Source organism: Emydura macquarii, unplaced genomic scaffold (genome assembly GCF_026122565.2).
Source record: "Emydura macquarii macquarii isolate MOO-44397 ecotype Brisbane River unplaced genomic scaffold, CSIRO-AGI_Emac_v2 contig_1451, whole genome shotgun sequence".
NCBI lineage: Eukaryota > Metazoa > Chordata > Testudines > Chelidae > Emydura > Emydura macquarii.
This window is the reverse complement of record NW_027131588.1, coordinates 14,640,514-14,664,202: the sequence shown is the minus strand read 5'-3', so window position 1 is coordinate 14,664,202 and position 23,689 is coordinate 14,640,514. Positions and strand designations below refer to the sequence as shown.

The window sequence follows — 23,689 nt, the reverse complement described above, 5'->3', positions numbered from 1 at the left end:
TGATCCAAAACCTATTAAGTCAGTGGGAGTTTTCCCATTGACTTTGGATCAGGCTCGTGGCCCTGGATCTGCACACAGAACAGCAAGTGACTTCGTGTTATCAGAATTAGATTTACGTTTAGGACATATAAATAAATTGGGGAATCTGAAAAATGTACACTGACCTGTGCATTCATGTTGTAATCCTTTACCGTAGTACCCTTTTTCACAGATACATTCAAACTGCCCTGTGTGAGTGCCACATCTGCAGCTTGCCATGATGTCACAGCAGTTCTCATTTGCCTCGCAGAGATATGAACAATGGGATATATCTTCTTGAATGTAACTGCCAGAGGGCAGATCTGTAAACAAATCAATGACAAATGACACAAAGTTAATAATTAGTGTTGAAAACCTTATCGTTCCAATATTCTCTTGTGGTTGTGATGGTGTGAAGCAAAACTTCAGGATTTGATCCATACGTTTGAAAAAAAACTGAAGTTCTTCACTCAGGAAAAATGTGAATACTGAACTCTATGGAGCAAAAGTCCTGAATCTTTACTCAGTTTATTTTTAATACTTACTAAGGCAAAATTATCATTGGCCTCAATGCAAGAGCTAAAAGGAAAACAATGGCCCAAACTAGGTCCTACCAAAATCACAGGAATTAATTTGACTTCGATGACACTATGAGATCAGTCTGTCATTGAACATGTAACTGTTTAAAAAAACAGATAGAATCTCCTCCCACCACCACTCCTGCAAAACGAGGTCTAATTAAACGCCCTTTAAAACAGAAAAAACCACCATGCACAAAAACAACTTGGCGGTAGACATGCACCATGTTCACATTAAATCAGCATGTTTACTTAAATCAAAACTAACTAAATACTCATGGATAGAGCCTCAGTTGATATGCAGCTGCACAGCTCTGCTCAAGCCAGCTAGACTAATGTACACCAGGGGAAGAGTCAGCCCTAAATACTTAACAGCTACTCTAATCCTCCTTTTTATTGAGGGACAACTCTTTATAAGGTAAACATCAGAAAACAGTTCCCACTTTTATAGAATTTTCGTATATAAAGAAATATCACATTTATATTTAGGAGGAGACATGTTTTTATGAAGTTTTGAAATAGTCTATTTATGTGTTATGTGCCAACAGTATATAAAAGTCTTTTATTAACACTGAAAATCCTGAAGTCCTTACTAGGTGTCTGTCTGCATCTTTAGGTGACTAAATATCTTTGTAAACTGGCCCTCAGTCCTCATTTAGGCAAAACCTCCACTGGGCCAAACCACGACATTCTTACCCAGTTCTTACTCAAGTAAAATGGAAACTTGAAACTGTCCAAAGGGCAATGTACACCCACATCAAAGAGAAGAATTTGGCCCAACATGTTGACTTTGAGAGGTCTACTATTTATCTTAATTCCTGAAATCTGTTCGTTTCTGTTGAATGTAAATAATACAAATGAATGCAAGAAAAATACTAAAGAAGAGACCACAACACCTGTGTGAAATATTTCACAAGGCCTGTGTCACATTCGTAAGAGCTATTTCCAGCCAGACCTTACATTCACTATGGCATCTGAAATGATACTTCCAGAGTTACTAGATGTAATACCTTCATGAAGAGCTCTGCGAGCTAAAGCCTCAAACTCTGCAAAGCTGTGAAGAAGGTAACAGTGTTCCTCTTTTGGATGGGAAGCCATGTCATTCAGCTCTCGGATGTTGCCCTGCCATATCCCAAATGTGAAGATCTCTACTCCAAATTCACGCAAGGATGCTGCGATGGGTCTAGGATCACCTCCATTGGAATATCCATCGGTAATGAGAAATATAACCTTTGTAGCATTTCCACGGGAGTGATGTAGTATTTGCTGCAATACAGTATAAAACAGTACATCTCAGGCAAAGGGTTAGCAGTGGCTGCCCTGCACATAATAATTTTCTTCCATGGTGAAGAAATCTTTTTATCTGGATTGTTTTCTGACTTAATCCAGTTTTGCTGAACCACCCAGTACTAACACAAGAAAAACAAAATCTTTAAGCAGAGATTGTGGTTATCAAGCCAAATATTGACTCATTTTTATATGCTCACACTCTAGGCATGACATATGTTGTGATTTTGTGACACTGGGCCAATGAGCCACTTTTCACAGAGTAAAATCATCTGCTCTAGCAGAGGGCAAAAAGAAAAAGAAAATTCAAACACACAGTCCTTACATTGTGAGAAGACCTTCATTAGTGTTTCACCAACTCTGACTAGGTAACAAGTAGGATGGATAGTGTGTTGTAGATGCAACTTAAAGACCCATTGGGCCAGATTCTCAGATGGTGTAAACTGGGAGAGTGGCATCGGAGTTATGGTGACTTACAGCAGCTGAGGATCAGGCCCACTGTCCTTTGCAGTTTATCATAGTGGGCCAAACGTTTCACAAGTGAAAATTATTGTTGAGCAAAACCACTTACCTGATCCATTTAACAGCAGGTGGGAGTCTAGCCAGATGCCAAAATGCAAACATGTCATAAATGATGGGCAAAGATCCTTTACCACATGGACAGATACAATCTTCACAAATACTTTGAGGGATTTGAAATAGACACACACACAGCTTAGCTACACACCCACACTGCAGTTGTGTGAAACATTTTAGAAACTATGGTTGGTTAAAATGATAAAACATGATATCCTGGTATCTCGGTATAGGCCAGGAGCCTTTAGAATTCCATTTATTTAGCAGGGAATTTCTGTCCCTGTTAGACATCAATGCCAACATAATGGTAGACTACTGGGCCCTTTAAGTCAATGTGGCCCGGGAGCTCAGACGAGAATCACAGCTCACCAGGCACTGACCAAAAACAATTGACTGAAGTCTGAGCCCTTGGTGTTGCTCTGCTTTCGGAGTCCAAGGAGAGTTGCAGTGATTTCTCTAACAAGACAAATTTCAGCCTCGCCTCCTTTGCTCTCTGGGTATACTTGGAGAAAGAGCGACATTGCCCCAGGTCGTGTCCCACTCCAAGGTGCAGCAGGCACCAAGAGCATCCATCATTAATGGGCATCAAAGATTCACTCTAAGGTTAGGTATTAAATCCCAGTGACTCAATGTCTGTCATGACTCTAGTACTCCTGCTCAGGGTAAGGATGCAAGGTTAACTAAAACTTATCTGATCTACACATACTTTTTTTTTTTTGCTAATGGCTGTAAAAAGAGAACTACATCTACTATACTAATGATATAGAATGATGTCAATATATACTAACTACACTAATTCAATGGAATGATGCCAATATATACAAAGCCAAGAAAACGACAGAGTGCACAGAATAAGCGGTCACTGCAGAGGTTCTGTCCTGTTGCCATGGGCACGAAGAAGAAACTCAGAAGCACCTGAGTCCATTCCGCCCATTACGACCTTGAGTGGCAGGGCCAACAGGTTACCTAGTGCACAGGCGCAGCTCATTGGATACAGCTGGCCAAGAGATTCTGATCTTGCGTGCACAGAGCGCACGGACACCAAGAGCGGAAACTGCGTGTACAGCCACTCAGAGAATAATTTAAGGTCCCAAGTCTTAGAGGTAGCAATCTATGCTGCCATTCAGGATTCCTAGCCATGAACTGTCACTTTTTTGAACTGAGACAAGGATAATACACCTGCTATGTAGGTGATCTCTGCTGTTTGGGCAGGTGCGACATTGAGAGAGCTGAATCCTGTCCTCCCATCTGTGGAATGCTACCATGATGCAGAACCTGTCATAAAGGCCTTATTTTACTCACCCAGATTAAAATGAAGGAGCACAATTCCTGTATTGACGATGGGTTAGATAATGTAGTCCTTTCTCAGGCAAGACTCCAGCTGGAGTTAGAGGCAATTCTGACTGAGTTAGGATTGTGGGACTGAGTCTTAAGCATATTCTGCCTTACACTAAACATTCTGAATCTTTCAACTACAATATTGAGACATGTTCTCTGTCTATAGGTATCTAATCGAATTGCTTAAGTACTTTGCAACACATCTGTCATTTAATTTTCAGAATACATTTTGCAATAAATGTTGAAGAGTAGGTGTATAGTATATGCAGAGTCTTGCAAATTAGTGCTTTAAATCTATCCATCTGCAATCTGCTTGATTGGAATCTGTATAAAAATTTTGCCACGCAATATATCTGCAGTCGAAGAGCAAAGAATTTAAACATGTTGTTTCAAAGAACACATGCACAGTTATGTTTGGGGAGGAGATACCTTCTTATGTGAATCACCAGCATGCCTTCTCTTGATATGCCTGCAATGAGTTACTGTACCACCCCTAAAACACCTTTGTTGGAATGGTTTGGGGAAACTGTACAAGGGGGCAGTCCTCAAAATTATAATTTTTCGAAGTACTTAAAAAGAAACACTTCACTTTTACAATTACCAGTAAAGCTACTGCGTTAAATGTCATTGCATCACCCATTCAAGGATTGTGAACCTGCCAGTTCACCTGATAGTTATACTGCTGTTAACGCACAGATGTCAAATCTAACAATTAGTACTAATACTACTTGTTTAGTGTGGGGAATGGCGTTGATGAGAGTTTTGTCTGAGCAAAGACTGAGAATGAGGTGCTATATCAGTTACACATATATCACAGACTGACTGAGGGTGCGAGTGTACTCATCCTTACCTCTCACAGCGTCACTAAAATCAGTAGAAAGCCTCTGATTGATTTCGGTGGGGTTTGGATCAGGTCCATATTGAACTGTGTTTGGTGACGCATTCTTGCACTGATTATGCCTTCTTTTGGAATTCATAAATCCTACATTGCAAATTAATTACCATGGTAGCAGCACGTTATAGATATGCCTTAAATAAAACATGCCTTTGGGATCATGAATTTAGTGTCACAGAGAAAAAAAGGTGTTTTTTTTTTAATTTTGAAAGGAAGTGGGCACAATGGCCACCTGCTGTCACAGAACATTTAATGGAAACCCAGAAAGGACTCGCTTAGTTACACAAGATCATTCCCAAAAATCCCCCTTTAAAATTATTATACACTGATCTAGCACTTATTGAAAAACAAATTAATCAAGTTCTAATCTCCAAAAATGATTTTCTGGATAAAGAGCATTTCATTCAAAGGAAAGTGACACCAAATGTATGCCATCTTAACAAACAGCTGCTTCAGACCAAGAGATCATGAAGCTTTGTTCCATAGCTACCTGGTGTAGATTCAAACACGCAGGCATCAGTGAACCAGTCAAAGAAACAATCAGACAGACAGCTAAATGCTGCTCCTGGAAAAAAAATTAATTTAATAGCTTGGCCCTTAAATCTTGCAGCTGTAATCTTAGATATAGAATCCCTGTTGTCTAAGGAAGAGGAGGAAAAGAACAAAATGGAGAGATATTAAGCGTTTGACCTAAGAAAGCAGACAAGTCTATTTTTAAATTACATGCATATGGTAGATAGTCTAATTAGCTGTTTTGCTTCGTTTTATGAAGATGGCATAAAATACAGAGTACTTGAAGGACTGCTTGATATTCCAGTGCAGGTCTGCTGTGGGATGTTTTCTGGCAAATTTTAATCCTTATCTATGGTCTCGCCTGGAACTGAAGCCAAATGGACTACATTTTTCCCCACAAATATTTGTCAGTCATTTTTCATCAGTTTTATTTCATGAAAATTTGTATCACCTTCCTCTCCCCACAACCCTCCCAAAAAATGCTTGTAAATGCCACTTTTGCTCTAAAAATTTCAGCCTTAATTTAGGTAAATAGAATGACTCTCACCCTCACCCCGCCCCATCCAGTTTACAAACATTTATGTAGAAGTAACTTTATTCATGTAACTAGTTCCCATTAACTCAGTGGGGTTACCCACATGCATAAAATTAAGCATGAGTATTTTTCAGGATCAGGTCTTGAATTTTTACTGAGCACAAGAACCCATGAGTTTTACTCGAGATCTGTATAGGACCTATTTCCCAGAAGCACTGAAAACACAGCTGCTCTTGACTACTTACTCAGCACTTCTGAAAATTAGGCCCTGAATGACTAGTTTAATTGAAAATGTGGCCGATACCATAATTAAAGTAAAGTAATTATAATCGTAATAGACCAACCAAAAATACAATTACATGGTCACAATGCTGGTTAATTATTGTAGAGGGTCAGTAGTAAGCTTTTCTCTTCGACCATTCTGTAAACTTTCTTCTTCTGTTTACCCTTCTTTCAGGTTTTAAGCATTGACTGGATGTGTTGGATTGTTTCAACATTCAATGCTTTTAGTCCTACGACAAAATTCAACATTCTTTTCACATTAGCAAACAGCTATTACCATCTGCACTGTATTCAGTCTCAGTTCAATATGTACAAATATCTGGCAGACTAGCCAGCTCCCGTGTGCCAGGAATAGCACTCAGAATTACAAAAATGTAGTCTTGTGTAACAAAGTTAGTATACAAAATCCAGCTCTAGAAATTCAGCAATTAGGAAAGAAATTCTTATAAGAATTTCAGGTCTACAGTTACCTATGTTTTTAATATTAATGTAGGGTCTGTGAAAGATATGGGATTGGCAGCATCGGAGACTGAAGACTTCTTATCCATTGAACAGTTACAGCACAGGAATTTCCTACACTATCAGTATTTCCTACACTATCAGCTGTAACTCGGAAGTGTTTTAGAGTGATCACTATAACTTTCTGTGACTCAGCTACTCATCTGTGAGTTGGGAATCATACTTCTCAACCTCCCAGGGTGCTATGAGGCTCAAATGATATTTGTTAAAGTGCTCTGAGGCTGCTAGATGGAAGAGACAATAGAAGTTCAAAGTATTATTACCTGATTTCACCCCCTCTTTTTTGGTTCACTGGTCACTGTTGTTTTGGCCATTACATTCAGATGAATACTCTTTTAGGTTTCTCCCATTCAAGAGAGGAACTAATGTTGATAGCCAGTGGTTCTGGCCTCTGGCCGAATTTTTGCTTTAAGACCTGAGACAGACTGCTGTGCTCCACACATGTGGACAGGAATAGTGGGAATAAATGAAATCAGGCAGGTCTGTTTTATTTTGGCTTTCTCAAGATATTTTCCCTGCATTATCCAGGGAGAGATTTACGCTAATGAATGCCATTCCTTTCCAATACATAGTTGCAGGCATACTGCTTCTTTTCCACTTTTACACCAATCAGAGCTGCATGCACAAATTAAGGATGGTACATGGCCCTAAATGTCCATGGATTAGAACATTAGTGCTACTAGATAATAAACAAGCACAACTCTTATTTTTGGAATGGGATAGGCTGACTGTTGCTGTGTTCTATTACAACGTTATTTCAGGTAAACCAAATCACTTATGTAGATGTAATCAATTCATCTGACAGCCGCTGCTACAGTAATTCTGATTGACCAATATTTTTCAGAAATATGTGTTTACATGTGCATGCAAAATGGGTCTCTACACATGCATTGTCCCTTTTCATCGTCCTATTTTCATCTTTTTGCCTTCTTCCATGCCATCCCCCATGCTTGGAACAATCTCCCTCTCTTCATTCAAATCTCTTCTTACAAACACACTTCTGCACTGTTTTCTGCTTGCATTCATATTTGGGGTTGGGAAGGAATTTTCCCCCGTGTCAGATTGGCAGAGACCCTGGAGGGTTTTCGCCTTCCTCCACAGTGTGGGGCACAGGTCACTTGCTGGTTTGAACTAGAGCAAATGGGGGGTTATCTGTAACTTGAAGTCTTGAATTCAAGATATGAGGACTTCAGTAACTCAGCTGGAGGTAGTGGATAAGGTTCTATAGCCTGCAATCTTCATGATGGTCCCTTCTCCTCTTAAAGTCTATGTGAATGTTACTGGCTTACTGGACAGACCAAATGGGATGGATCAAACTGGAAAGGGCCTCTGTACGACACATGAAAAGTGAACTTCAGGCAACTGGATGGCTAATTTCCAATACCTCAACAAGATGTCTAGTGTATTAAGATCTTTGGCACTACTCCAGAAACCCAAACACACATTTACATGTGATATTTATTGTAACCAGTAAGGATCTCTCATTTTCAAATGCTGGAAGTGCACATAGCACTCCTTATCCTGGCAATGCAAAGCAGGTAGAAAATCAGCTTAGCCAGGAAAGTTATTTTTAGCCCTGTAGTGCAGGCCCCAGTCAAATGAACAGAGCACTGAGACCTGCTGCCATGTGGGATTTTTTGCCAGGTAGACATACCCATAGGCACTCAACTTGGTTTGCCTGGTCTATGCAATCAGGAGATGTGACTGAAGCATGCATTGGCATACCTGAGAGTCGAGACAGCTTTAATTTAGCTAGCTCGGGTATCAAGAATAGTGAAACCACAACAGTACAGTCTTCAGTGTGTGCTGTTCAAGCCCACTTGGCGCCCTGGCTACTTATTCTGGCAGCTAGCCCACACTGAAACCTGTGCTGCTGCAGCTTCATGGCTATTGGCACCTGAGCTAGCTAGATTAAGGTTAGCTCAGCTGTATCTACATAATCACAACCCCGACTGCAGTGTAGACATATCCAGTATGCCTACACTAGAGCTAAAAGAGGTAAATTCCAACGTGAGGAGACATACCCATGCTAGCTCTGATGGAGCTAGTGTGCTAAAAATAGAAGTGCAGCCGTGGTGGCGTGAAATGGTGGGACAGGCTAACTGCACCAAGTACAATCCCATCCGGGACCATAGGTATGTAATCAGGATGGTTAGCAGCTCATGTCGCCACGGCTACACTGCTATTTTTAATTGAGCTAGCTCAATCAGAGCTAGCATGAGCAAGTCTCTATGAGCTGGAATTTACATCTTCCAGATCCAGTGTAGACGTGCCCTAGGAGTGGACCAGGCAACATGAGTCAAGCATCTATCTGCTTCAAGTTTTGCATGTGCAGAAGGGAAAGATGCTGAGGATATGGCTGGTCCTGCCACATATGTGAAATGTGTGGGAAGGCAGCTGCTGAATTTGCATATTTGTTGCATTATGCAAATTTTGGCATTTTGAATTATTCACAAAGCAAAAGAAACTTTAAAAAAAAAAAAAAGAGGATGATGCTAAATACCTGATTTTTCTTCTTCTGAATCAAATGCTTGTGACAGATATATATATCAGGGTGCTAACACATGGATGCCTAATGAACAGCTGTGCACATGACACAATCTAGCCTCACAAAGGATGCTGAATAGCTCACTTGTTGCCAGTCTGAGCAGGAAGGCCAAAGATTTGAACAGACATGAAGCCTGAACTACCCTTTCACCCGTAGAGTTGGCCCCTCCATGGCAGTGGTAAGGATCATTAATGAAGAGCGTGGAAAAGTATGCGCTGCCACTGACCACTGATTCACTTATTTTGTGAATAAATACCATAATGGACTTCAGTATCCGGAACTCTCAATCACTACACTCACTTTAAGTGTGGCTGTATTCTGAAAAGTGACTCCGTAATAATAGCATTGTGAGTGCACTGTGGGGTTCCTTGCTTATTGTCTCTCAATGAGTCCATATAAAATTTGCCTAATTAACAAGGAAACAAACATATACTTTTTTAACTGCCAGCCCTTCAATCTCAACCTGGGATCTTAGAGTTAAGCTGTGTCCTCTCCAATCTTTTCTATCATAACCACCATAAGACATTCCACTCGCCAAGTAAGGCCCACAGTGAGACCTGTGCAGCCTTTAGAGAGCATGCACAGTTATAAGCGATTGGAGGTTTTAGTGAACATTGTGTTGATGATGCACAAGATGGAAAAGAATCTGCAGCTCAATATTAGCTATGTTAATTCTGCAGGGATAATAGGAATAAAAATGACATTACTCATTTGTTGTCAATAAAGTCAGTAAATATGACAACATACGCAGGGAGCAGATCTGATGAGCAAGAAAGGGCATTTTTTTTACACGGTCAATTTTCAGAGCAGAACTGCACTTTAAAAACACAACACAAGAACGTTTTAAAGTAAACTAGAAAATTATTATCTTTAAAATGTATTGAAATGGAAATCAGATCATGCAGGATAGCCCAATAGATAATAATTCTGCACTCTGGAAGTTTATGCTTTTGACATCACCAAAAAACAAAAGCAACATAACTTATTTAAACAAACACTAAATAAGCATTAAAAGTGTTTATTCTAACATGATATGTGCTTACATTCTTTTGTAAGCCAATGTTTGTCATGTTTGTTAATTGGATAACAACAGAACACTGAATTTGACATATTGGCTTCTTAGACACTATCAAGATCAGGTTAGAAGATAAAAGCCAGATTTAAAAAAAAAAAAAAAAAAAAAAAAAAAAAAAAACCACAGATGCATTTAGAAATAGATAGGGTGTGCTGTCTAATTCTGTAGACATGGGGCCAAATCTTCAACTGGTGCAAAGCAACATAGCTCCATTAAGGTCAAGGGAGCTATGCTGATTTACCACAGCTGAGGCTCTGGCCTTTTTTAGTTTAATAATTAGTAGCATACCGTACTTCTAAATAATTCCCTTAACTATTGTTGTACAATATCCCTTGTAACAGTTTAACCTGCTTTTCAAGGTCTACCTTTATATTAACTCTCTCTTTAACTCATCACCAGTGCACAGCTATATTTCTTTCTTCCATTTTAGACAGTAATTAATTGCACTGTCAATGAAGAGAGAAAAAAACCTGTGGCTATTACTATTTTTAGTGAAGGACTTCTCAAGAGGCTACTGTCAAGTAATTTTTCAATTAATCCATAACTTCATGGTGTTTTACTGATTACTTACTCACACTATTTTCTATAAATGAATCTTTATAGCATAACTTTAAGACAAACAAAATAATCACAAATCATTCATTACTTAAGAGTGAGAGAGGATGCACTGCTTCCTTCTGCATCAGTGCTCCTTACCCTGCACGTGTGTAACTTCCATTAATGTTATTATGTATGTACAATGAGAAGAGAACACCTCTGACCCTTTTGCCTGGTTAACATTCTAACATGTCGGGAGCTGAAATAACTGAGCCCCCAACACTTTTATGGACTTCAATGAGAGATGAGTACACCCGACACTCCTCAGGATCAGACAGACCCTTCAATGTGTCAAGTGCCTGAACTCATTCTGAAATGAATGGGAGGCACTCAGCATCTCACACTACTGAGATCTCTAAGCTTTAATAAATGTTAATTTATTCTTTACAGTAATAACAACAATGTAAATTTTAGGCCAAATGTTGGTGCTACTGAATCAAGAGGAGTTTTGCCATTGACTTTAATGGAATCAGGTTCTGGCCATATCAGAAAAACCTTCAATGAACATTTTGATGTGACGTGTGATCGTGTGCACAGGTGTGTAGGAATGTCTTCCAAATTCCAATAGGCTTTCTTGCTATAACCACCATACAACCATGCATTAGAATAAAACCCACTCCTGACTCTGTATTACAGACAATTTGTTATCTCTTTGACGCACTTCATACCCTCAAAAGTACCATATTCTCTAACACAACATAATACCACAGAAGTTATTTTAAAAAAGTCATATATTGCAAGTGATCTGCAGTCAGCTATCACGGACATATAGGGATTTCTGTATGTGGAAAGAAAGTAGGGTAGGATTTTAATGATCTAGTACTACTAATTGGTACCAATTATTAAAGATCAAAACATTTTTAAGGCTAGGATTTGCATATTTTAACCCTTAAAAAGAAAGTGAATTTAATAATTTATCACCAATGAACAATAATAGAGACATTTTACCTAATATGTTAAACAAATTTTGGTTAATATTCAAGAGAACTAAAAGCTGTCCTTTTGACTCCTGAAGTAAGTCCATATTTTACAAGAATGCAACAGAAATACATGGAAAATGTCATGGAAAAAAATGAATAAAAATCTTATTTAAAAGCTACAAGGTCCAAAGAAGTGTGTTCACTATTCATACTAAAATCTAAATGCATGAAAAAGGCCAGGAAAATGTCACACAATTTTGCATATTTTGCATTTTCAATACAAAAGTTGAAAGCAGAATGTTCTTACTTTTACTATTCTATTCAGATTCTTGTACTGCACTCATCACCTTGGTATCTGAGCATCTTCCAGTAGTTCATTAAGTGACATGATTAAAATCTGTCATGTGTGGTTCATTTTTTGTCATCCTCTCCCTTGGAGGAGAATTGTGTACATAGTGTACGGTTTTGTTTTGGTAGGATGAATTGTTGTTTTTGTTTGTTTGTTCTGAGGGGCGAGTGTTAGGATTTTTTGCATTGTAATGTTCCACTTTTGGTTATACATTTCTCCAGACACAGGATTACTGGATATAAACATACTTTGATACTGCTAACAAACATGACTAGGTACATTTTGCTATGTACAATATATATTGATATAACATAACATCTGTTTTCCCTAAGATGTAGACTCTAAATGTAAATGAGATAGAAATATTCTCAAATCACAAATGTGAGCTTTCTTTACAAGAGATTTTACAGATCTTAAATTGAATTCTATGCAAGTTAATGCTTTTGTTCTCATTGTGTTTTAAATAAACCACCATAAAAGACTTGCCTGTTTCACAATTAATGTTTGATTTTATTCTGTAGGAGACACCACTGAAGTAGCTTTTTCCTTCACTCATATTTTAGCATGCAGCATACTTTTAACTAAGAATTGTCGCATGCAGGGTTTTACAGTCATTACTAGACTTGAGGGAGTTCAAGGAAGGAGAAAATATCTACAACAAGGCTGTTAATTACCCAGACTCCACAGTAATTGAATCTAATAATGCCGCCATACATGATACAAAATGTTACACTATATCAAGGTAGCCTATGACATCTCTTTAGTTTTAGCAATAGAATAGTGAGTGGTGACTGGCACTCTGCATTTCTCCAGGTTGAACATTTCTCGTACTCAGTTTTCTACCAAACTGTCTGCTCCTTGCCCTTTATCTGACCAGTAAAGCTAAAACCTGGCCCTCTCTTCAAAATGCAAAGCTGAGAGGGAAGCAAATGACAAGCAGAAGAACAGGAAATAGTTTCAAGGGATGGGAGGTTAAGCTGGAAGCCAGAGGAAAGACTATATTAGTAGTCAGGAAGGTTGTGTTGTCTAGAAAATGTTTTAAGATTTAAAATGATATTTTGGTAAAAATAAATTGTTTATAAGAGTAGGGAATGTTTTTCATCAACACAACTTGAAAAATGTCTAAATAAACAAAACAAAAAAAACAACTAACTTAATACTATCAAAGATGACTGTCAAAAGCCAACCTTGAAAAATCCTCTCATCTGTGGAAAGGTTTCCCTGGTAAACATGGCAGCTTAAGTCGTCAATTTCTTCAGATTTTAGGCTATTGTTTAAAAAACAAAAGAAGTTTCTAGCCCGTAGGGTTGCAAAGAATATCTTCTGAAAGTGAAGTGAATGTATGATGATGGTGTTATCTTCCTGAGTCTGTCAGACAGCTCCAATACCTCTCTCTGGATGCTCAGAGTTTCATCAAGTGAAATTAACAAGACTTTGGTTATTTCCGCCACAGGCTAGATTTGCTTCAGTTTCACATGGTGATTGCTCGACAAAGTTGCATCAAGAGGCTCTTGGGCCCTTTCCTTTTCAGCAGCAAGAGGGCTTGAATCTTCAGATTTACCAAACCCCTACTAGACAAGGTCTGATACAAAATAGACTCACAGACTTTAAGGCCAGAAGGGATCATCATGATCACTTAGTCTGATATTGCACATTGCACGACATAGGACCTCACCCACCCACTCCTGTAATAGACCCCTAATCTCTGGCTAAGTTACTGAAGTCCTCAAATCATGGTTCAAAGACTTACAAAGTTCAAAGTTACAGAGAATTCACCATATACACTAATTTAAACCTGCAAGTGACTGATGCTCTATGCTGCAGAGGAAGGTGAAAACCCCTCAGGGGTCTCTGACAATCTGACCTAGGAGAAAATTCCTTCCTAACCCCAAATATGGTGATCAGTTAGACCCTGAGCATGTGGGCAAGACCCACTAGCTAGATACCTAGGAAATATGGAACAGGATCTAGGAACAGCATTTTGATGGAAATCCCAGTAACTGAGGATGATGATAGGGGCTGAACTTCTCATCAGGGCTTTGTCCCAGGACCTCGCTGGTGGCTCACACTAATATACGTCTTTCATATTTCCATATGTCTAGCAGGTTGAGTTCTCCCCATCTGCCAGGCATCTAGTTTCTTAAGTCATTGTAAACATGCAGGAGGATAGCACTGCAGAGACACAAAAGCTCTGCAATAAACGTCTTCTAAAGATCCCTCTGTAGGTAGTGAAAAACCTTTAAAGAGCGGAAGAGAACCCTTTCACTTTTTGCATGAGGAAATGTCAAAATCTGTGGATGCACCATTACAGGACATACAGTACATTAAAAGGTGCAGCACTCCGTATAAGGGATTCTACAGCAATGCTTCAGTTACTGTATTTGTTGAGGCAAACAAAAGTGAAGTTAGTGATAATTATGTCATGCCATGCCATGCTTTATTTACAGATAATACCACACATGGCTTGTAATTATTTCTGGGAGCCTGGAATGGTTTACCTGGGACTCAATTATTTCAAGGGCTCTTCATTTTATTTGTTTAATAATTGCAAATTGGAAGAGAAGATGAGAATTCTGGATTTGATTTGATTTTTTAAGCTTATTGGGAGCAGAAGAAATGGGGCCAACATGGGAAAAAAAAGAAAGACAAAAAAAACCACAGCTATAAGAAAAGGAAGTTAAAAATAGAGAACAGGAGCATAATAGTTCAGAGGAAGAAAAGAAAGCTAATTGTTACACTGAAGTGTATTTTCCTACGTTAACGCCAACAGTGGCACTTTAAACGAAATAAAGTCTTCTTTCTCAAGTCCCTAGAAAGGAAAATAGTCCCAAAGTTGTAATTTGTCTGACAGAAAGAAGACAAATTCAGAACTTTAGCCTTTTTAACAGAGTGGGAGGGGAGTGCTGTTAGTTCAGTGAACATGTAGTACTGTCATTCCTTCTCAATACAATGCCATACTATTAAAGTGATACTTCCCAAGTTGTTATCAAACCCCAGTAAGGAAAACATAAAAGACAGCAATACTATTGTACCCATGAGATACATTATTTAACTGTGTTTGTACAATTAAATCACATATTTCTAAACTAAAGGTTTTGTTTGCTTCTTTTTAGAAGTGGATTGTGTCAGAACTGCATGTCAAGGAAAATTGACAACATCATTTCTATGGAGTTGTAACGTACTTAAATTTTGTTCCTAACACAATTACTTTAAAGATTAACTCTTTAAACTTTTCAGAAAATCCTCATGATATGGAGTCTATAACATAGCTTAATTTCACAGCCACGGAGTTACCTTATGGATTTGGGGTTTTTCAGATGTGATTTCCATATACAACACTAAAGGCACACTAGAAAGTGAACATAATTTTCTGTTATCAAATATGGGGAGCAGAGGAGGGAATAATTTTAACCTCTCTGTAAACAAAGCTGAGCCCCACGTTGGGTCAAATCCTTATTCATTTTCTATTAAAGCAAAACTCCCACTGAAATTAATAACAATTCTGTCTAAAAACAGAATGCATCGGATCTATTTAGAGATCTGTCAAACACCCAAGTGTGGGAAACATTGAGCAGCTAATAAGTCTTACCTGCTCTTCAATAATTAAAATGTTTACCTACATATAGTATATAAATATATTTTGCTTTCTATGTCTAGACAGATGTAGGTATAGGATAAAATCTTCAGAGCACCCAAGTCCCATTTTCAAAAACAACTTAGGGAATGGACAACTTAGGCACTGTAAAAACAAACAAACAAAAAAAACCTACAACAAATGTGTGAGTGGGTTGGTGTGCATGCATACAGGTTGGTGCCCAATAGGTGTGTGCCTGGTGAGGTGGGAGGTTCCCAGATTTCAGGCACCAGCCAGAGAGGCAATGTCTATACAGCTATTTCAGACGCCAACTCTGAGACTCACTGCCCTGGGGGATTTTTTTTTTTTTTTTTTTTGCAGTCTAGATGTATCCTTAGAAGCCTAAGTCACCTCCTAAGTTACTTTTGAAATGGGACTTAGGAGCCTAAAGTGCTCAGTTAGGTGCTTTTGAAAATTTTACTCATGATGTGTATTTAAACATATCAGAAAATCAGATAGATGTATGTGTAAGTGTTATATGCACATGTAGATATATGTAATTATACATGGTGTTTATATAGTATATTATTATTTATTTTGCTGTGGTGTCTAGGAGCCCCAGTAATGGTCCAGAGCCCATACACAAATAAATGCACATGCTTCTAGTTAATGAGTTTATACACACAGAGACATTCATACACATACTCTAGTTTACACTTGCACAAACCACATGGTAGTTACTCCTATGTAACTGAGGGCAGAATTAGTGTCACTGTGGGTGTATATATTACGTGTTCATTCGCGCCCACACACGCACAGGTGAAATCCTGGCCCACTGAAGTCCATGAAAGTTTTGCTATTGACTTCAACAGGACAAAGATTTCATCTATAACAATTCAGACAGTTTACATACATTACATGTTATAGGAATAGGTTATATTTGACACAAGAATAAATTAATTATATGGATAGTAACACATTAACAGCATCTGACGAGGAAGAAAATGTGTATGCATGTTAGCTGATGGCAGACTTCCAACAGTGTGTGTCTGTCTCTTCCTAGGGTGTGGGTGTGCACAGTGTATTTGTTCAACCTCCAGTGAGTTTATATTGAATAGACTGGCCGCAGTGTGGACAGGTGTGCGCCCACTGAATGTGGCTGTGCCCAGCTGGCACAGGTGCTGGAATTATGGGTACCCCCCTCCCGTCTTGAAGTGGTTTCCCTCATACTCCCAGTTTGGTTCAATAGCTCTCAGCACCCCAGTAGGTGCGTGTCCCATAGCTGCTACCTGCATGGATGGGTGGGGTGGTCTGGAGTGCGGCTCGTGGGTGTGCGCACGGATGGGTGTGTGCTGCACGTGCCTGCGCGTAGCCCAGCAGGTGTGCGTACAGCTGGGGGGGGGGAGGGGGGAAGGAAGGGGGGGTGTGCCCGGCGCTGTACGCGCTGCGCCCCTTACCGCCGCCTGCTGGAAGGCGCCCTTGGTGTAGGTGCCGCCGCCGCGGTAGGCGATGGCCGGGATCTCGCGGCTGAGCAGGGCGCACTTGTGCTGGCCGGCCCGGCGCTGGGAGATGTAGTCCACCCGCGCCACCACGTTGCTCTTGGAGGAGAAGGTGACCAGGGCCACGCGGGTGGCGGCCGGCACCACCGGGAAGTCGGAGAGCAGCTTCTTGACGAAGCGCAGCTCGCTGAGGAAGTTGGCCGGCCCCACGCTCGACGACTCGTCCACCAGGAAGACCAGCTCCAGCCGCCCGCTGCGCTCCCGCAGCCGCCGCACCTGGCGCTTGAAGGCGCGGCCCAGCCGCTCCACCTTGGGGGCCGTGGTGTCCGGCGGCGGCGGCGGTAGCTGCAGCAGAGCCGCCCGCGAGGCGGCCAGGGCGAGGGCGGTGAAGTTGAGGGCGGGCGGCGGCGGCGGGGCGCCCGCCCAGCCCAGCGCCAAGCACAGAGCCAGCAGGGGCCACATGCTCCGGAGCCACAGACGGAGCCGAGCCGCTGTTCGCGCCTCCGCCGGCAGAGCAGAACCTCGCCTGGCGCAGCCCCTCTCCCGGGCTCAGCTCGGCCCCATGCACGGCGGCGGCTGCAACGGGACGGGCGGGCCCCCTTTCGCTGCTCGCGCGCCTGCCTCTCGCCGCCGACTGAGCGGCTGGAAGGGGAGATCAGCGGCTCCTCGCCCGTCTCTCCCCTCCCCTGGGCTCGCGCGGTTGCTGACTGGATTCCCGGGCACCGCCGGAGCCGCCCAGCGCGCGCTCAGCCTGGCCGCCTTCCCCCAGCGAACGCGGCGGCACCGCCAGCCCTGATGGATCCCATATGTCTGGCGTGGAGCGGCGCCGGGGGCTGGATCCGGAGTGCCGGTGCCACGCTCGTTGGAAACGCGGGGGGGGGGGAAATAACGCCCAGCTGGGGGAGAGGCGGGAGGAAGTTTCAACACCTTCCACTTCCCAGGCGTGAGCGCTGCTGGGGGGGTGTTATCCTTGCAGAAAGCGCAGGGAGGGTCGTTTCTCCCCCAGGCCAGGAACAGTGACAGGATCCAATGCTGTGACGTGCCTGGACGGAGCCGCCTGTTGCTTTTATTTGGAGAGACTTGTTCAATTAATCTGTTGTGCAGGAGGGATGGTTGGGCACTGGATTCGAACCTACTCCTCCTAAATCCAGTTCCTACAGCTTGAGCAAGTTTCCCCATCATACTCTGGGACTACCTATTCCGTTAGTAAAAACAAGGAGAGTCCTGTAGCACTTTAAAGATTAGCACGGGTACCCCTCGGGAACTTTATTCTCAGATACTAGGGCTTATGGAACCATATCAATACCTAGACCGACATTCTTCAGAACATCTTGATCTGTTTGACATGAAAAAGATGGCCCAGGGCTACACAGGAAGCCAATAACAATAGGTTGCAGGGGTTCTGCAGCTGTGGACCTGTTTGTCAGAGAGAGAGAGACTCCCTCCTGAATCTACTGCCTCTGCCAAAACCCGGTCCCCAGTACCCCTACTGTACAGATTTCAATTTTGGGATTACCGGGGGGACACAGATTAGTTTTAAAATCACTGACTCAGAGTATTGTCCATTGCTACATGATATCCATCGAGGTTCCATGGATTGTTGGAATCTTGTATTAGTTCACAGGGTTCATTTATTTCAGTCTCCTTCTGCACTTTCACTTGCCATTAGGTGCAATCACATATGAGCACGCACCTGGTGCACTTACAGGTCAACCCCCTCATATAAATTTAGTCATTATCAACTGCAATATTCTACTGGCAATATTATCCCTTCACTGGGGGCTCTACTGATGCAAAATTGATGGCAATGGCCTCTCTTGACAATAGGTCAGGATAAATTATTTTGCAAAGGGGAAGGGAGACTGCAATGAGAGAAGTTATCATCACTTGACTAGAAAAAACTTTGGATGAAAGTACCTCATACATGCAAATGACTGTTACTTTTACATTCATACAGTGCTTTTTGACCTGAAGTGCTTCACAAACACCTAGTTTGTACCTACAACTTCACCACTGAAATACAGCCACCAGACAGACATTTGCTATACAGCTTATTATGTACAAAAGTGTTTGCTTCCAACAGTGTCTGGTGAGTTGCTTAGCAAGTAGAGTTCTGTACCTCAAAACCCATAACCACAATAGGCACTAAAGGCTTGTCTACAGTGGGTGTTTAATCTGTAGCTTTTTGAGTTAATCCGCTTTGGAAAGGCTTATGCACACACAATTCATTGTAGTGCCCTGACTCCACATTTATCGCAAACACTGGCATCCTCTTTCAAAGCTAACTAACTGTGCTGCAAAGTGAGTTAGTCTAGTCTATCATTCATGTGCACATAATGTTGCTGCAAACTACTTTAGCAATCTTCCAGCGGCTCCCCACCCTGCTTTGCCAGAGACTGTTTCTGACCTGTCTGTTTACCTGTGGGCCCTCTCCTGCTCTGGGATCAAGTTGACTAGATGTCCCCCTGCCCTATTCATAAGCTGGTGCACAGCCAGATTTTGTCCATTCACTCCTAGATTCCAGTTTATCACAATAGCTGTGCTGATACTCCAGAAGCCTCACAAAGTGCCTCAAGCAGCCACTTGAAGCTATGCTGAGATCCTGGATCTTATCTCCATCTGGAGAGAAGCTTCAGTGCAGGAAGGTCTTGGGTCGAGCCACCATACATTGATAGACAGATGTCTGGTAGGGGCCACCACCAAGATGCCAAACAGTGCTGGATTAAGAGCAAACAGCTCAGGAGCACCTACATTTAAATAAGGGACAACTGAAAAAAAAATCTAGGGGACATGTAATCAATCCATCTTTTAAGGAGATGGACAGAATTTTACCTAACTACATGACCACCGAATCCAGGCAGCTTGTGGCTGCCTTCCCCACCCAAGGATGAGCAGCAAGACCCATCGAAAGATGAGAAGGCCAGTGAAGACGTTTTCCCAGAAGGCCAGGATCTCTGTGAGACTCAGGCACCTGATGTTGGCCAGGTAGAAAAGGAGTCTGATTCCTGCCCTGCAGCAACCAGCCATGATTCCCAGACTGGCGCTGAGGAGGAGGTTCTCTCTATAGAATCAGCAACATATAAGGCTTTTAAATTTAAAAAAAAAAAAAAATTTACTATTTAAATTTAATTTTTATTACTCTCTACCACCATGCCAGCTTCTGTTCTGGGTGCCCCCAGACCGCAGCTCAAGGCACGGAGAACGGCACCTAGGATCCCAGCTCTTTTGAGCCCTCTGTTGCTCCTGGTATCTTTGATCTCAATGCTCAGAACCAGAATGCCCACGAACCAAAAGAGGCAGAGCCAAGACACATCCTCACCTGACTTTAAGGGCCGCATGCCCTTCACATGTTGCCCTGCACTATTGCCTTTTGCTGTTTTGTTTCACCTCTTGTTTAATGGAAGCGTTCTTTGTAGCTAGAGAATAGATTTTAAAAAAATATATTGTTTCCTAATTAAAAGCCATGTTTTCGTTTTTGTTTTAGCTGAAGGGGTTTTCTGTTTTTTACATAATAGATTGTTTAATAATAAAAACCTTTAAAAGGGTTATAAGGAGTTGAGAGTTCATTTTACACAGAAAATATGTACATTTGCATTAATTCAGAAGGTTTTACAAACATGTTACTTGGCAAAGACACAAGGTGCAGTAGGGAATGCCACAACATTGCCCTTCCACCACCCATAAAAAAACACGAACAGCACAAAAAACTCCCCCTTCTTCTCTCCATGGGTTAACAGCTGCATGTACAGCTGCCCAATTTCAGACTTGAGACTCAGAATAGGCATCCCTGACAATCTTACCCCCAGCTGTTTGCATTTTCTGTTGGATGCCTTGTAGGCTGCTCAAACTGCTGAACAAGTCTCTGCGCCTCAGTCACCCACCTGTCGCTAAGGCTGTCTCCCTTACTCTCTCAAATACCGTGCAAAATACAACACGCTGCTATAACCTTTGGGATGTCTTTTTCTGCTGCTTCCAACCTATTCCACAGACAGTACCATCTCCCTTTGAAATGGCTAAATGACAGTTCACTGTCATTTTACAGCTATGGAAATAGTAGTTAGACAACGTCTTCCTTCTGAGTCCCATCAGTTTTCCCAGTACAGTAACCCCATGCATGGAAAGCCATCAATCACCTCCTGAGCGTTACCAAGCTTTAAAACCTGGTGCAACAATGCCTTTTCCATGGCATCACACACCAGCATAACTGGCCTGTTTGTCGGTTGATCTCATGCCAGATCTGCACTGGTTTCCCAAGCCCAGAAATGGCACTGCATACTGTGAAGCTGCTCCAGCAACCAATCCTTTACTAACAGTTGCTTGTTCTCTTCTTCCTTGTCTGTGTTCTGTTTCTCCCATTGAGGGGAAAAAAAGATTTCTGCAAAGGAAGGAGTGGGAAAATAATGAGCAGAAGAGACCTGATGAAATCTTGGGAAAACTGATTAGGAAAAATGGAAACAGTAGCCTTGGGGTTTATCATCTTACTACAGAAAATAAGAGTAGAGAGGTAGCTTTTCCCATTTGGAGAACTTCAAAACACACAACTGATTCCATATGATATCTTGTGTGTGTTGAGTATATTAATCCATTCGGTATTTAGTACTTTATTATGGTCAATTGCAATCAAGTAGGTTAATCCACACATCCCATTCCCCCTATACCAGCTAAATGCATACAAATCCAACAGAAGAAATATGCTCCAAGAGGTCAAAAGCCATCAGGCCAGATTATATTTCGGCATGTTTTATGCACTAATCTTTTAAATCTGAATGGAGGTTTTTGACAAAGTGTAATTAATTAAAATATGCTGTTTCATATAAACAAGAGTCTGTGGAGGTGTTACTGGACAAAGTTTTCATCAAGAAGGCTTCTGCTGTGCAGGACTCTCTGGTCACTTCTGACCCAAGAAAGACCCCTGAATTGAAACCCTGAGCTTTTTTATTTGAAAACAGACACAATTCTGTTTTGTGAAAATGCTTGAAAGGTTTTGTTTGCATTCCGCATTGGAACAAAAACAAAATTTGAAACCTCAAAAGTTATTGCAAAATAGAACAGCCATCCTCCAGGCTGCTTGATTCGTTTTGCTTTCCAAATATATTATTTACACAATGCCAGGCACAAAAGAGTCTCTCTACACCAAGTGGAGTCTCTGTCTGCTTCTGAAATATAAACGTTGAGGTAAATTTAGGGAAATAATACTATATTAGAAGTATGTTATTTAGCTTGCAAAGTCAAGCATTCCAAAGTTGGGATATGCCTAGTTTACGGTGGCTCATGCAACCATATTTCTACTCCCTTTTGAGTTCATCCTGTATTCTGAATAAGGGGAAAAGAGTATATGACCATGTAATTAGAGACTGTATCACAATACATATGTACAAGGGGGCCAAATTAAGGTAGACTGAGCAAACAACACGATGTGCTCCACATAATACAAGCAGTTGCGTAGCTGGAAATTCTTTAATGGAACTACTATAATTAAACTTCCCAAACATGTTTGTAGATGGAAGTTTACTTGTTTGATGAATAAATCGGGATCAAGAGAATTACTGGTCCCTTGGCTTCATGTTGTTCTAATTGTTACAATTAGGCTTCGTTTGAATGAAGATTTGGCTTTACATGGGTGTCCAGGGGACTTTTAAATAAGCTGAAGCTAAGAGTGAAGTACAGTGTTTCACTTAGAGCCAAATGCTGGCTCACTGAAGTCCATAGGAGTTTTGCTATCTCCTTCAAAAGCGTCAGGATCTGGGCTGTAGGGAGCAGACATTTCTCATGATTTTGTTTGTTTGTTTATTTTGATTGCTATATATTAAAAACATGCCTATCAGGCTCCACAAGCTCCAACGGATTCTTAAAATAAAGTCCATGAAAAGAAAACCCAAATAGGAGAAGAGATAAAGGCAGGGTGGAATGCTGTCTCACTTGTTATAGTTCCATTAACCCATTAATTTTGTAAGGCTAACAGCAGGTGTGGCATAGTAGCATGAATGTTGGGCCAGCATCTCAGTTGGCATAAAATCGACACAGCTGTACTGGAAACAATGGGAGCCATCCACACCGCTCTCAGTGACTTCAACAGAGCTGTGCATACACTAGCTGAGGCTCTGACCCGTACTTCGCATTTGACTCACTACATGCTAGTCTCCAATTAAACCGGGTCACAAACAAAACTAGGATTTTCATAGTGTTACTGTTGCAAGTTATTTGCAGAAGAAATACAGAAGCTTGAAACCAAGGTTATAGAAAAGTTGTTTATGTTAAAAGAAATGAAACCCACATCATTTCAAGCTTCCTGCATTATTATTTTCCTTGCATTCCTCATTTTCATTTTGATCTCACACTGTGGCTTGCCCATGGGTGGGTTAAAGGTAAAACAGTGCCTGCTGAAGCTGACAGCTCTTGAAGGGCTTGTTTGTTTTATTTTGGTATCACTACGGTGTCTTAGAGGATCTTCTTTTTCCTGTCTAATTCAGAGAATTCCCCAGGAGTCCACCAACTCCAAGGAAACAACTCAGAAGATTGCATGGAACTGTTTATTATTCTGGGACGTGCATTTACACTCAGTTACAGTATGCTCTTTTTCTATCTC

The 23,689-nt window shown here is 41.2% G+C and overlaps 1 protein-coding gene across 2 annotated transcripts in view; it reads right to left on the bottom strand.

Annotated features, from left to right (window-relative positions):
- Positions 1-18,050, bottom strand: part of SVEP1 (sushi, von Willebrand factor type A, EGF and pentraxin domain containing 1) — a 142,276-nt gene extending 124,226 nt beyond the window's left edge. For both annotated transcript variants that reach the window (XM_067553209.1, XM_067553210.1), the window contains exons 1-3: positions 17,062-18,050; positions 1,607-1,862; positions 165-341 (exon numbers count right to left, since the gene is read on the bottom strand). In XM_067553209.1, the coding sequence (XP_067409310.1) occupies positions 165-341; positions 1,607-1,862; positions 17,062-17,565 (937 nt within the window). In that variant the 5' untranslated portion in view covers positions 17,566-18,050. The remainder of the gene's footprint in view (positions 1-164; positions 342-1,606; positions 1,863-17,061) is intronic.
- Between the last annotated feature and the right edge of the window lie 5,639 nt (positions 18,051-23,689).